Here is a 15,777-nt window from a genome sequence, read left to right on the forward strand (position 1 = left end):
AACGTTAATTATTTTTTTTTTTTTCATATGACCAAACTTATAACCTTTATTTTGTTTTTAGCAATTTGTGTGAAAACTTTTTAAGTTTTAGGCTAAAATTTTTCATTTGTTCTTAAAATGCTATTTTTTTCAAATTAATTTTCTATTTTTTTAGAGTTTTCCAATAGAGAAAACTTTGTTTTCATAAGTAAAAAATAGTTTTTTTCTTTTTTAAACCAATTTTATTCTTTTGGTTTTTAGGTTTTCTTTATAAGATTTTCTTTTTCTTACTTAGTTTTTTGTTTGTTTTGTTATTTTCTTTTTTAATTTGTTTAATTTTAAATAACATTTTATGCAAGTTTAGTCTAAAGTTTATCACACAAATTTGTTTGTTTCTTTTGGGATTTTCAGTTTTATTTTATTTTTAAAATAAAACTTTTTGTAAATAAAAAAATACTTCATTTTATGTAGTTTGTAATTAATTAAAAGAGTTTTTCTACAATTTTCAAATGCAATTTTTTTGTTTGTATTGGAATTTTTCTTTATTTTTATTTGTGTAACATTTGTTTGTTACAGTTTTAAATAAATAGTATTTGAACATCTGAAAGGTGACATTTATAGCAGCGTTTTAAGATCTTTAAATGTGGAACGACTGCAGATCACTCTTCATGAGAAACATTTCAGTTTGAAAACTTCTTTGTTCAGTTTTCTAACGCAATACTTCATTGTAGATCAGTTCTTTATAGAAAACATTATCAGAACAGTTTAGAAAACATCTGTCCGTGAAAACTTCATTGTAGATCAGTTCTCTATTAACTGCACACAAGTCTTGATTAGAAAAACTCGACTACAAATCAAGTTTTTATTGAAAACTTTCATTGCATATAGAAAACTTGACTGCGAATCACTTCTTAATAGAAAAAATTTAGTGCAGATCTGATTTCTTAAAAAAACTTCTTTGCGGATCACTCTTTATAGGAAAAATTTTACTGCAGATCTGATTTCTTAAGACAACATCTTTGCAGATTAGTTTTTTGTAGAAAAACTTTACTTTACATCAGTTTTCTAGTGAAAACTTCACTATAGATCAGTTCCCTAAAGGAAACACTATTAAAAATCTGTTTTTCAATAGAAAACTTGATTGCTGATCATTTTTCATAAGGGAAAGCTCACTGTACATCAGCTTTCTATTGAAAACCTTATTGCATATAGAAAACATGACTGCAGATCATTCTTCATTACTAAAACTTCATTGCAGATCATTTCCCTATAGAAAACACTATTAAAGTTATGTTATCACTAGAAAACTTGACTGTTTATCAGTCTTTATTAGGAAAACTTCACTGCATTTTGACGCACATCAGTTTTCTTTAGAAAAACTTAATTGCAAACTGGTTTAAAGACTGGCACATCGTGAAATCTATATTTCGGTAAAAGTTCGGTGCAAAGAAGCCTACAGATACCCAACCCTAAAAGGTCGCTAACTATTGGCAATGAGTTGATGTCAGATATATGAGTCAGATGTATAGATGTAGAGAGATCCATCTCTTGATTGAATGGGGAGAGGGTTTTACAGTATCTTATTAGGTTAAAATCATGGAAATTTATATATAGTGTGTTCTCTGTAAGAACATGTCTTTGGTTTATATAATGGATTCGTATTTCGGTCTGTCGATTATGTCTCTAGGTACTGCTGATGATTCAACTGAGCCCACTTTAACTGAGAGTCTATCGGAAAGCAATAACAATATTATCGCTAGATAAAGATATAAGTCAGATTGAATCCCCTTTCAATGAATACTGTCGCAGTTGCAAAGAAAGGAAATGGTGAAGACGATCTTCCATCTGCTATGCGAAAGCTCTAACAAGTAATTGAGAAAGGTCGCAATAAAAACGCTCAAGACAACAACCCGATGTAGGCGGGATAGACAGTAATAATAACTGGACATTGCTAGCTAGAGCTCCTTCACTTCAAGGAATATTGTAGCATTTGCGGGGCAGGGATAAGGAAGAGACGCTCTCGCCGCTAAAAGAAACAGAATTTCTTCATATCCAAGATTGGCTGGATATCTGTGGCACATCTTTCTGAAAACAGATTCAATACGAACTAAATGTGATGTAATCAATCCTCTGTGATGAATTCGCACCTGAAGATGGCGTAGACTGTACTTTCTGTATAGCACATACTGGAGACGGGAGTTTCATTCAAACTTTGTGACCAATGTAGCCTATAAAATGGACTGCAAACTGGCTCGGGTTTTATCGAATATTTATGCAGCCTTAAGGGCAATGATGTATATGTAACATCGCACTTTGTCTTAGAATGTCAGACAATCCTGAATGTGATACCGAAACATTCCATTAAAAGATACCTGTCCATACCACTTCACAATCAACAGAACACTGACTTCCTTGTCTATCTACCACTTTCAAGCTGCAAACGCTCGATTCGTCATAAACTCCCTAAGCTTGCTCAACACCAATTATCGAAACTTCACTGCAGTGGTGACTGAAACTTAACCGCAGTGGTGACTGACGGGTTTAACACTAGAATACTTAACTTACGATGTTGTTGTTGTTTTAACAGGTTGGCTTTAACTGGATGTTATTCCCTGGGGAAAAAACTTCCGGTTGATACTCAGCTATTGCTGAGTTGACAATCTTTGGCCGATTGAGAATCATGTCGTTTCGGAGCGGAGATTCAATTGGGGACGAACTAACGCTGTAATGACTTCTGCAGGAGCTGTTATGACGAAAAGAGTATCACTTAATTGTGATTCGTGCAAGAAACTGCTTTTGAAAGGAATCCAGAGTAATTGAGTCGTACTGTACTAATACACTCAACGAAATGGAAACAAATTTGTCCCCAGTGAAAACAGCACATGTTATTTTAAGCTAACCCAATGATCTTATGAGATTTCTATAAGCTGGATCGAATACTACACAATCGCTCCTATTCTGTATTTCAATTCGAATCGAATTATTCTCCGTTTGGCAACGATTCAGTTTTTTGTTGAAATATCGAAACGATCGTTGCGTAACTGAATGCTTTAACGCAAACGTGACTTTGAATAGGGTGTGAATACTATATCTGACATGTGAAGTGGAGTTCTGTTAGTGTCCCTTCTCTACAACTTGACTGCTCGTGCAGTAAGTTTACTATGAAAAATGACATGTCCAATAGACGTTTAAGCAAATTGTTATGAATATTTTATAAGTTTCGTTTAACTTTTAAGTTGTTGTTATAAAAGATCTTCCGAACTGTCATAAAATCAAACAATTTTAGATGCTGTATGTAGTCTAAAGCTGAATCAAACTCAAATCCAATCTTATTGATGTTTAAGCAAATTTTCAACAACAATTTGTAACTTTCATTTAACTTTTAAGTTGTTTTTAAAGAAAATCTTCTGATTTTGCCATAAAATTTTAGAAGTGAATACTACATCTGACATGTCAATGGTTCTGTTAGTGTCCCTTTCGACTTTACTTGACTGCAGTAAGTTTTCTATAAAAATTCCATATCTTAAAGACGTTTAGGCAAATTGTTAAGAATATTTTATAACTTTTAAGTTGTTGTTATAAAAGATCTTATGGACTGCTTTAAAAACGTATAATTTCAGATGCTGTATGTAGTCTAATGTTTGTTTTTTTGTAATAAAGAAATAATAATGTATTAAAAGAACTTAAAAATTAAAAGAAAACAAAAAATGTTTTTTATATATATATTTTAAAAAAATAACAAAAAATTCAGTTTTTATTAAATATTTGAATTGAATTTAAAAAATTGAAATGTTTGTTTTAGTTTCTTTTTAGCTGGTTGTTAAAGATATTTTTAATTGTGTTTGTAGTTGTTGCAGTAATAATAATAATAATATGTAAAAGAAAATTATAAAAAAAAAAAATTATTGCGTATACAATGAGTAATATAAAGAATACAGAGTAATTAATAATAAAGAGAGTGAGAGAGATAGAGAGAGAGAGTTAGATAAGAGGAAATGTTTTTTTGATAATTTAAATAAACATTTCCATAAGTAAAAGGTTTGTTTCTTTTTAACATAAAATTTTCTTTTAAATATATTTGAATTTTAATTTAAAAAAAAAGAAAAATTAACAAAAAGTTTTGTTTTTAATAATAAATAATTAAACAAAAACAAAAAGTTATTGAAAGATATTTTAAGTTTTTTTGTTTCTTTTTTGTTTGGAATACTTAGTATTTTTTTTTTTTAGGGAGATTTTTAAGATTTAATGAAAAATGTCTTTTTTTTTGAGGGGTTTTTTTTTCTTTAATTCAATTTATATTATAATCAATGAGAACAACAATTAATACAAAAAAATATATAAATTTTTTTATATTTAGTTTAATAAGTTTAATCAGTTGCCATATATATTAGATGTATATAATATCGTATGTAGTTTTTGAAAAATGCAGTGTCTTGAAAAAAAATTAAACAAAAATGTAGATTTTTTTTTTTAAAAATTAGTTTTTTTCTTTAGTTTTTGTTTAAAAAAAATTAAGTTTAGCACCTTTTTTTTGGGAAAAAATTTCTTTAAAGAAACTAAATAAATTTTAAAAATTTACCAATTTTTGTTGTATTTTTTTCTAAATTAATTTCTTTTTAATAGTTTTTTTCAAAAATTTCTTTGTTTTTGGAATTTATGTAATAATATCACATATTTAGTTTTTTTGTTGTTGTTGCTAGCTTGTGTGTTTTTTTATAAATAAATTTACTATGGTTTTACATACGATATTTGTTTAAAATTTAAAAAGTTTTTTTTTAAACTTTTGTTGTATTTTTAATTTCTTTTAAAAATGTTTTTAAAACAAAAAAAATTAGCTTCTTTTTTCTCTTTTTTAGTTTAAAGGGGAATTATTTTCTTGTTAATAAATAATAATTATAAATAAATTATTATTTATTTGTTTTAATAAAAAAAAAAATAGTTAGTAAAACAAAAAAAATAAAAAATAAAATAAAACTAAAAAATTATAATAAAAATAATGTGCCTCATATCATCCATAAAAATGTTTTGTTTTTTATGTATTTTTTTAGTTTAAATCATTTTTTGTTTGTTTGTTTGTTTTTTAAGTCTATATCACATCACATTGTTGTATTTAAATAGTTGCTTGTTTGTTTTTGTTTCAAATTTTTTTTGTTTGTATTTAAAAATTTATTTTTTTATTTATTTTGTTTGGTTTTCTTGTATAATAAATGCAAAATATTGTTTTATACTTTTGTTTGAAGTTTTATTTATTTTTTAAACAAAACAAAACAAAAACAACACTCACAGCATTCGTTATAGTAGAGTAAATATTAAAAAAATATATAAATATATAATTAAAAATACGAGATCCTTCATTATTTGTTTGTTGTGGTTAATTTTTGTTTAATTATTTAATTTTTTTGTATTTCTTTCTTTTTTTTCTGTTTTTTTTTTGCTCTTCTTAAAGGTTTTACAAAAACCAAATTATATTTTTTTTTTATGCCAAAGAAAAAAAATTTCAAAAAAAAAAAGAAAAATTTTAAAAATTAAATTTATTTCTTTCTTTTTTATTATTGGAGTTAGTTTGTTTGTTTGCATTTTTAATAAATCTAAGATTTAAATATTAAATTCGAATCTTGTTTTCTTTTTAAGTTTACTTAAAAAAAATGTGTAAAAATTATATATTTTACTTTATAGTTGTTGTTGTTGTTTAAAACAGCTTTTAAGTTTTAAAGTAAATAATTTAACTTAAATATTTGTAAAATACAAAAAAATCAATTAGTAGTCTTTTGTTTTAAGTTTAAGTTTGGAAAAAACAAACATTTTTTTCTTTAAGCCTAAAAGCAAACGTTTTGGAAAAAATTTTACGTTTTTTCTTTTAAGGCTTTTTTTAAAAATGTTTGAGACTTGTTTTTTGTTTCTTAAACAGGTTTTTAAAAAAAAAATTTTAATAATTTTAAAAACTTGTTTTACAGTTTTTGATTTTTTGTTTAGTTTTTCAAATAATTTTGTTTGAATTGTATAAAAAATTTTTCTAAAAAAAATTTTGATGCGCGCCTAATTTTATTTATTTTTTTTCGTAAAAACACAACACACATATAAAAGGATTCTTCTTATTTTTGTTTGGTTTGTTTTGTTGTTGATTTAAATTAAAGAAAAAAAAAATGTTTTATTAAAATTTTTCGTTTGAAATACACGTGTGTATAGTTTAAAAAAAAGTAAGAGGTTTTTAAAAGTTTTTCAAAAGGTTTAAAAAGTTTGGGCAATGTAAGATAATTTTTTCAGTTTTTTTAAGGAATGTTATTTTTTATAGAATTTTTTAGTGAAAATTTATGTCATGACATAAATTTATGTCAAGATAAAAATTTATGTCAAGACATAAATTTATGTCAATACATAAATTTACATCATGACTTGAAATTATATAAAGACAGATTTATATAAAGACAAAAAATTGAATCAAGACATAAATTAAATTTATGTTATGACATACAGTTATGTCAAGACATTAATTTGTGATAAGACAAAACTGTATGTCAAACCATAAATTTATATCAACATAAATTAGTGTCTAGGCATAAATTTGTAAATATATTTATATGAAGACATAAATGTCTAAAGAAATTTATATGATGACATTTGTGTCAACACAAAAACTTTTAAAAAGCCTAAATCAAGTTAGAAATTGTTTCAAGTTTATATCAAGAAATGAAATTTCTAAAGAAATCTTGTATCAAGACATGAATTTCTAAAGAAATTTTGTATCAAGACATAAATTTCTAAAGAAATATTTTATCAAGACATGAATTTCTAAAGAAATCTTGTGTCAAGGCAGAAATTTCTAAAGAAAATTTCTATCAAGACATGATTTTCAAAAGGAATCTGTGCCATGACCGAAATTTCTGAAAAGAAAAATTATGTCAAGACATAAACTCTTACGATTTTTTGGTAAAGAAAGAAGTTTTTATCAAGAAAAATAAAATTTCCAAAGAAATTTTGTGTTAAGACATGCATTTCTAAAGAAATCTTGTCAAAACAAAATTTCTGAAGAATATATATATGTCGAGATATGAGTTTCTGAAGAAATATGTGCCATGGAAAAAATTTCTGACATAAAACTTGTTAAGATATTTTGTCTAGAAAGAAATTTAAAAAAATTGAGTCAAGACATGAATTTGTTAAAGAAATCTCTTGTCAAGACAGATATTTCTGAAGGATGTTTATATCAAGACATGAATTTCCAAAAAGATCTGTCATAACAGGCATTTTTGAAAAAATTGTATGTTACAACAAAAAATTTCTAAAAAATTTGTGCTAAGACATGAATTTCTTTAGAAATCTTGTCAAGACAGATATTTCTAAAGGAATCTGTGTTAAGACATACATTCTACAGAAATTTTCTGCTAGACATAAAATTTCTAAAGAAATTTTTTGTCAAGACATGAATTTCTTAGAGAATTTGTATAAAGACTTTTTTGTTAGATATAAAGTTTTTAAAGAAATTTTTTGTCAAGACATGAATTTCTTTAGAGAATCTGTGTGAAGTCAGAAATTTCTTAAGAAAGTTTGTGTTAAGAAAAAAAAATTTTTTTTAAAGAAATTTGTGTTAAGACAGAAATTTCTTAAGAAAATTTATGCCAAGAAAGAAATTTCGCAGGAAATTTTATGTTGACTTAAAAATTCTACAACTAATGTTAAGACATAAATTTCAAGATATAAAATTTTTAAAAAAACATTTGTTAAGAAAAAATTTTACACAAAACAAAAATTTCGTAAGACGCATGTGTTTCAAAATTAAGATTTCTTGTTTTTCTTAAGATAGAAGTTTTAACAAAATCTCAAGATATGAATCTTTCTTGACATTTATCTCAAGACATGAATCTTTCTTGAAATTTTTCTTAAGACATAAGTTTTTTACAAGCTTTTAATTTCTAATAGAAATCAATTTCAAGCCATAAATTTCTTGAGACATTTATATAAAGTTTTATATCTCTTGACATTTATCTCAAGACAAAAATTTCACTAGAAATATATCTCAAGACATTAAATTTATCTTGATAATTATGTCAAGACACAAATTTTTTTCTTTAAGATTTAAAATTCTTTAAAAATTATTATTTCAAACTTAAAATTTCTTACAACTCCTCTACTCTTTTTACCTTTTTTTGGTAAACTTTTAAATCTCTTTTCTCTCTTTGTTGTTGTTGTTATCAGAAACTTACAAAGAAAATATGCTTAGAGAAAAAATTCAAAAGAAAAAGAAAATTAGAGAAAACTATTACAGATTCTCTTTTCCTTTTTATATTTTAATATTTGTATGGATGAATGTGGCGCATTTTATGTTGTTATTTGATTTCCATTTACTTTCTTTTAAATTAATAATTTTCATTTAGCTTTCAAAATAGTTTGATATTATTATTATTAGTTTTTATGTTTTAAACATTTTTTGTTTATTTTTTTATATATTTTTTTGTTCGTTTTGCATAATGTTTCTTTTTTTATAAATTGGTTTGATGATTTTATAAAAAAAAAGAAAAACAAATTTTAATTTCTTTTCAAAACACAAAAATTATATAAGTATTAGTATATTTTAACTCACACACACACATATATGTATATAATAATATTTAAATATAATGACAAAAAGGCGGCTGCGGCGGCGGCTTTGGCAAGTGTTTTTTTCTAATTTTAATTAATGCATTTTTTTGTTGTTTTTTTTAAGGGAATTTCTTTTTCAATTTAATGCATTAATTAAATTTTATAAAATTTTGTTTAAAACAAACAAAAAGTATATAAAAAATTGTTTTAGCTTTTTGTATTATAAAAAAAATACAACAACAAAAAGTTATTTAATACTTTAAATGCAAATAAAAAAAAAGTTTTTTTGTTGCTCATTAATTAATTTTTAAATCAAATTAATTTTATAAAATTGTATTGATTTTTAAATTTTTTTTTGTTTTTGTTTGTGTTATTTTCTTCTTTGTTGTTACTCATTGTAAAATTAAAATTTTAATTTATTTTAAATAAAACAAAAAAAATTATAATTTTAAAAATATAAAATTAAAAATTAAAATAAAAAAAATTTAAAGTTTAAAGAGTTCATTTTATGGTTTACAAAATAATAAATTTTTTTCATATTTTTTGTTTTTTTTTTTTCATTAAACATTTGTTGTTATTATTACTATTGTTATAATTATTATCATTAATTTATGTTGTTTATTTTGTTTACTTTTTTTTAACACTCAAAGGTTTTTAAAAACCAAAACGTTTTCAAGAAATTTCTATCAATTTTTTTTTTTTCAATTTTAATCACAAGCTCTGCTGTGTTAAATATATAAAAAGAAAAACGTTTTCTTTTTTTTTGTTTAAACCTTATAGTGTTTTATAAAACAAATTAATAATAATTGTTTTTTTCCATTTTTTTAATAATGTTTTCTTTTTGTTAAGTAGAAAGTTTATAAAAAACAAAAAGAAAATAAAAAAAAAATTTGGGAGAAATGTTGATTTGTTTTGTATTTTTCATTTTATGTTAATTTTTAAAGGGAGTTTTTTTTTGTTCTAGTTCTTAGATGACCAGCATCTGTTTAAAGTGATGTCTTTTTTTAAATAAATGCTGTGTTTAAAAAAAACTCCTTTTTTTAAAAATTTCAAACCCTTTTTTTGTTGTTTGTTTCTTATTTTTATAATTCATTAATATTTCATTTGTTTTTAATGAACGAAAAAAAAGGTTTAAAAATATTTTCGTTTTACATCAATTGTTTGTTTTTTGGAGAAAAAGAAATCAGTTTTTTTTTTTCGTTTTTTTCCTTTAGTAGTGTTATAGTGATTAATTGATATTTTTTTAAAATTATGTTTTTTTTTTGTTTTTGTATCTTCATAGTTAATTTAATTGATTAATTATTAATATTAATAATATTTGTTTTTTGTTTTGCAAAAAAAAATTATATATATATTTTGAATATATGAGGGAATTGGAAAAAAATGTACCTTATTTTTCTTCATTTACTGCTGTTGAGGTTGGGCAATTAACTCGGCGCCCTGATTGGCTCCATTGGCGTTGGTAGCCACTCCACCATTAGGTGCAGCAGCAAATTGATGAGGATGAGCAGCATAGTAAGCCGTATGTGGTGGTCCATATTGACCAGCAGCAGCATAAGGATTACCAGCAGCAGCTGCAGCAGCAGCCAACATGCCACTGGCATCATACATATAAGCAGGTGCTCCGGCAGCTGGTGGTGATTGTGCAGGTGCTGCATATAATGCACCAGCTGGTGGTGTAGAAACATTAGGATATTCTGCTGGACCACCCACTTGGCCACCAGCAGCAGCAACTGCAGCTGCTATATTAGCAGCCACACTGATTTGTTGCTGTTGAGCTGCTAGAGAAGTAGCATCTTGTTGATTATTTTGATCCATCATTTGTTTATTATATTGACCATTAGCATTTTGTCCGTTTTGTTGTTGATAGTCACGTTTTTGATACTGTTGGAAACGTGGTGTACTACCATTGGGTTGCATATACTGGCCACGTGGGCGATATTGTTGGGGAGCCATATAGCCTCCAGCTTGTTGTTGCATATGTGGAGGCATATGAGGATGAGCTACATAGCCACCCATCATGGGACGTGGACCATTACCACCGGCAGCATTGAAAGGAGCACGAGGACGATAAGGTCTACCACCCTCTTGGCCAGTGGTACCATTGTTATATTGACCATTATTACGATTATTCCAATTACCCATACCACCTGGTTTGCCACCACCATTTTGTTGTTGCTGCTGATAGCCACCACTGCCGCCAGCATTGTTATTATATTGTTGATATTGTGGTTTAGGTGTATAACTACCACCACCTTGGCCTCCATTAGCTTGATAATTTAAAGGATTATTACGCTGCTGTTGCTGTTGATTACCTTGATTGGGTGTTTGCCAACGTTTGTTATTATTGCGATTATTACCGCCACCACCCATTGAACGTGCCAAATCTATAAGTGCCTGCGAAGGCTGCTGACCGGCTTCTTCTAATACGGATATCAATTCTCTAGCCTGTTTGGCATTGTCGGGTGTAAAGAATGTATAAGCAGTGCCCAATTGTTGACAACGTCCAGTACGTCCAATACGATGAACATAATTTTCCGAGGAATTGGGATAATCATAGTTGATGACATATTGCAAGTCTTCCACGTCGAGACCACGCGAAGCCACATCGGTAGCGATCAATATATTGGATTTACCATTGCGGAAATCTTTCAATACTGAATCACGCTCAGCTTGGGTTTTATCACCGTGTATTGAGGTGGCTGTGTAGCCTTCGCTGCGGATAATTTGCAATATTTCTTCAACCTAATGAAAAGGGTAAACAAAAATAAGGAAAAGAAAGAAATTTTTTTATAATTTTATGTATAAGTTTGTAATTTTCTGTTGTGGACTAAAATTGCTATAGAAATTTATGTCAAGATATAAAGTATTAAAGAAATTTTCTACAGATATTTATGTCAAAAGATAATTTCTTTAGAAAATAATATCTAGACATAAATTTGTCCAAATTTTCTATCGATAAGATATTTATTTATAAAAAAAGAAAACAAATCATTCCACTTACTTTGATTTTAGTCTCCACAAATATAATAATCTTATTATTATTGTTGGCGGCATTATTTTGATTTGGCAAAATATCCTTTAATAATTTCACCACCAATTGTGGTTTCTCATTGTCCTGACAGATTTCGACAATTTGACGAATATTATGATTGGCTGATAGATTCATGGAGCCAATATTAATTTGTATATAATCATTGAGAAAATCACCAGCTAAAGCTTGTACTTCTTTGGGCCAAGTAGCAGACCACATGACAACTTGACGATCAGGACGAATTTGTTCGATAATCTTGCGTATTTGAGGTTCAAAACCCATATCCAACATACGATCAGCTTCATCTAAGACCAAATAAGTACAACGTTGTAAATTTGTGGTACGATTTTCGAGGAAATCAATTAAACGTCCGGGAGTGGCAATGATGACCTCAACACCACGATCTAAATCACGAGCTTGTGGCACCTTAGATGAACCACCAAAGATGCAGGTATGACGTATTTCAGGTTTGCATAAATGACCATAATCACGTACGACAGACTGGATCTGTTGAGCCAATTCACGTGTTGGAGCCAAGACTAAAGCAATGGGTCCTTCACCGCGTTGTAGTGGTGGTTGATTGGCAATATGTACCATAGCTGGCAACATATAAGCTAAAGTTTTACCCGAGCCAGTTTGAGCTATACCGACTAAATCACGACCCGACAAAGCAATAGGCCAACCTTGAGCTTGTATAGCTGTAGGTTTGGTAAAACCTTGACGTTTCATTTCTTCAATAGTGTATTCGGGCAAAGTACATTCTTCAAATGAACCAATAGGATGAGGAATATCATTGCCTGACACGGTAATTTGCAAATCAGCGCGTATATCCGATACTTCTTGTTCGCTCTTGTTCAAGGTATTTGGATGGGGAATGTAGAAATTCTTCTTAAAAGGTTGCAAATCTTCCCATTGTGGTGTGGATAAAGTGCGGCCAGGATTTTTGGCCTTTTCACGTTGTAGCTCAGCACGTTCTTCCTTCGATAGAGAACCCAAGTTAATGGCTGGTTTATAAGAATTATTGGGTTGATAGCCACCATTGCCATTTTGTGGTTTCTGATAACGTGGTGTAAAATTGGGATTATTGCCACGTGGCTTATAGCCACCAGCGGAATTATTATAGAAATTTTGTCCACCATTAGCCATCATGGGATTGAAGTTATTACGATAACCACCACCATAGGCAGTAGCTTGTGGATTACCACCATAACCACCACCCATATTATTGGGTGCACCATACGATGCTCCACCATTACCACCACCACCGCTGTTGTTGCGTTGATATTGTGGACGTTCGGGACGTGGTCCATTATTCATATTACCATTGGCATAATTGGCATTTGGGGCTGTAACACCCTGTGTTGTAGCAGTATAACCATTGGGATACATGTTTGGTTTGTCTTTGATAATATATTCTTTTACAAACAAATATTTTTCTTATTTTTTCGATTTAAATGATAGTTGTTTGTATTTTTTTTTTATATTTCTGTGAGGGAAATTTATGAAAATTTTAAGAAAAAGATATTTGGTTTTAATATTTGTAGCAAATAAAGTTAAACCCTCTTCTAGTGAGTGTTATTGTTAATTTTTTTATATTTTATAGGAAATTATTGAAAAACTAATGAAATACTTGTAGTTTGTATTTTTTTAAGTAAATACCATGACACACATAATTGAAGGGCATTTAAAAATAATAACATGTTGTTAAATTTAAGGTTTTGATTTTATTAATCAATTTGTAAAATCACTGAATGATTTTTAATTTTCTAATTTATTTTACAAGAGATTTATGACGTTTTTAATTGGAACAACGGTAAACTTTTCTGGCAACCTTGAATTCTAAAAAACACTTATTTGAAAGAGGGTTGACATACTTTTTTAATTCTAACACTAAATTGTGTGTTAAAAATCGTCAAAGGCAGAGTTTTATAAAATTAAGTATTTTTTTTTTTTAAGAAAAATAACTAGTTTTCGGTGAAACAAGAAATTTTTTTTAAGAATACAGTTTCCTTTGTGAAGAGTACATTACCCCGTGTCTATATTAGACAAATATTTATTATGCTAAACGTCAAATTGTTATCATGATAACAAATTAGCAAGTACAGACGGCATTTATTAGCGTTATAACCTCGTTATAACAGTGTTGTCTAAACAATTGTTTAGACAACGTTGTCTTGATAATAAATCACGACAACTCACAGATAATTTTATTGAAATAATGCTATATTTTATAAAAACAATCGAAATTAAATGCAAATTTTGTAAATAAATTCTAATTTCACGAAAACTTATGTTAAAAATAAATTTTAATTGCACAAAAACAAAATTCTAACCAAATTTTACAATAAAATGACGTTTGTTATCAAGACAACGTTGTCTAAACAATTGTTTAGACAACACTGTCATAACGACGTTATAACGCTAATAAGTGCCGTCTGTACCTGCTAATTTTTTATCATGATAACAATTTGACGTTTAGCATAATAAATATTTGTCTAATATAGACATGGGGTAACCCCTATGCATGCCAATAAACAAAAAACTGACAATTTTTCAGTCGACGTTTTGTCAAGTATCGTAAGAAATATTTGTCTAATATAGACATGGGGTTATGAGACTGTTTACTATTAGAGATGTTTGGTGCCGGAGCACTGCACAATGTGCACGGTAATGAAGTGGTACACGATCTAGCAAAAACAACTCGTTCTATAGTGAATCGATTCGTTCTATAGTGAACTATTCTTTACCTAAATCTAAGTCTTAGAAAAATCACAAGTGTGGGGTATAAGGGTGCGAACAACACAGCTATTATTTCTTAGGCCTGGTTCAGACTGGTAAACTTTTGTTTAGAAACTTTTAATTTTGGGTGTGAGAGAAAGAGATGGTTGACATTTCGAACTTTTTCTCTCACACACAAAAATCAAAAGTTTCCCAAAAAATGTTTGCTAGTGTGAACCAGGTCTTACTTTAATATGCCAAAAAAACGCATATTTTTTTATCTAAAAGTGACTAAATCATAATTTTAATAGTTCTTAAATGTTTTATTACAATTGTATTCTTCACTTTTGTAAAATAATTTATTAAAAAGTTAATTTTTTCCTTGCAACTTAAAACACTAAACATCAAACACATTCTAATAGAAGGTATACATAATTCAAATTAGATTAAAAAACTAAAGTTGTGCGACGACAATAATGAATTTCACAAAACCTTCTTTGTATTCGATTTAAATGCGCAAATGTTATCGATTTTATTAAAGACTTCGGCTACAGTCGGTTAGTGTTTTTTTGAATAGTTAACAAACATTTGTATTGATATACACTACGGCATAAAGCTTTTAAATTTACAAATTTATTGACTTTTTAAATCTAATCTAAAATCTGTTACAATTTTTATTAACAAAATACAACTACTACAAAAAAAAAACATTTTTTTCCAATCAGATATTTTTTTTGACTGCACATTTTATTTAAGTATTGCCACTAAGTTTTTTTATTTTTACCTATTTTTTTAACATGTGGTAATTTTTCCCTTTACTTTTTTCTATACAATTGGGTTGTTTGTCTAACTTTATACGGCAACTCTTTTTTGTTTCTATATACATACAAGTTTTTTTTCCTTTTCTTTTATAAGCAAAAAAAAAAACTACATCATGTATTAAAAAATGATGAAATATTTATGAACTTACCTAACTTTGCTGATTTTCTTTTTTTTCAAGAATAAGTAGCTTAAAAACTTTTTGTATTAGAATTGTATTACAAGTTCCAGTTGAAAAAAGTTTTATGTTTTCTACAACTTATTTTATCTATAGACCAAAGCCGCCGCCTCGCTTTCTATTTTTTCTTCTTTTATAAGTCTTCGGGTTACTTCTTTGTGTGTGAAAAAAATGAAAAATCGATTTATTTTTTCACTTACGTAGGTATAGTTGTTTAAATTGTATTTTTCCTTGCTTTTTTATATTACTTGAACGAAAAAAGTAATTTTATGTTGCTTTTACGTTTTTCGTTAATATAATTTATATATTAAGTTGCTACTAATATATATATATGTATAGATATATAACTACTAATATTAAATAAATTAATAATATTTAATACTAATTTATTCAAAAAATATTTGCAGCAAAGCGAGGAACGACGTTGGCTTTTCCAAACCAAACTAAAATAAAATGGCTGATTTGCACTAAA

The 15,777-nt window shown here is 27.4% G+C and overlaps 1 protein-coding gene across 1 annotated transcript; it reads right to left on the minus strand.

Annotated features, from left to right (window-relative positions):
• Window positions 1-9,456: 9,456 nt before the first annotated feature.
• LOC111684193 (ATP-dependent RNA helicase dbp2) lies at window positions 9,457-15,762 on the minus strand. Its single transcript, XM_046945504.1, has 3 exons — window positions 15,279-15,762; window positions 11,561-13,076; window positions 9,457-11,301 (listed from the first exon to the last, which is right to left on the minus strand). The coding sequence occupies exons 2-3, from the start codon at window positions 12,977-12,979 to the stop codon at window positions 9,961-9,963; spliced, it is 2,760 nt and encodes a 919-aa protein (XP_046801460.1). The 5' UTR covers window positions 12,980-13,076; window positions 15,279-15,762; the 3' UTR covers window positions 9,457-9,960.
• Between the last annotated feature and the right edge of the window lie 15 nt (window positions 15,763-15,777).

The sequence above is a fragment of the Lucilia cuprina genome, chromosome 3 (genome assembly GCF_022045245.1).
Source record: "Lucilia cuprina isolate Lc7/37 chromosome 3, ASM2204524v1, whole genome shotgun sequence".
Classification (NCBI taxonomy): domain Eukaryota; kingdom Metazoa; phylum Arthropoda; class Insecta; order Diptera; family Calliphoridae; genus Lucilia; species Lucilia cuprina.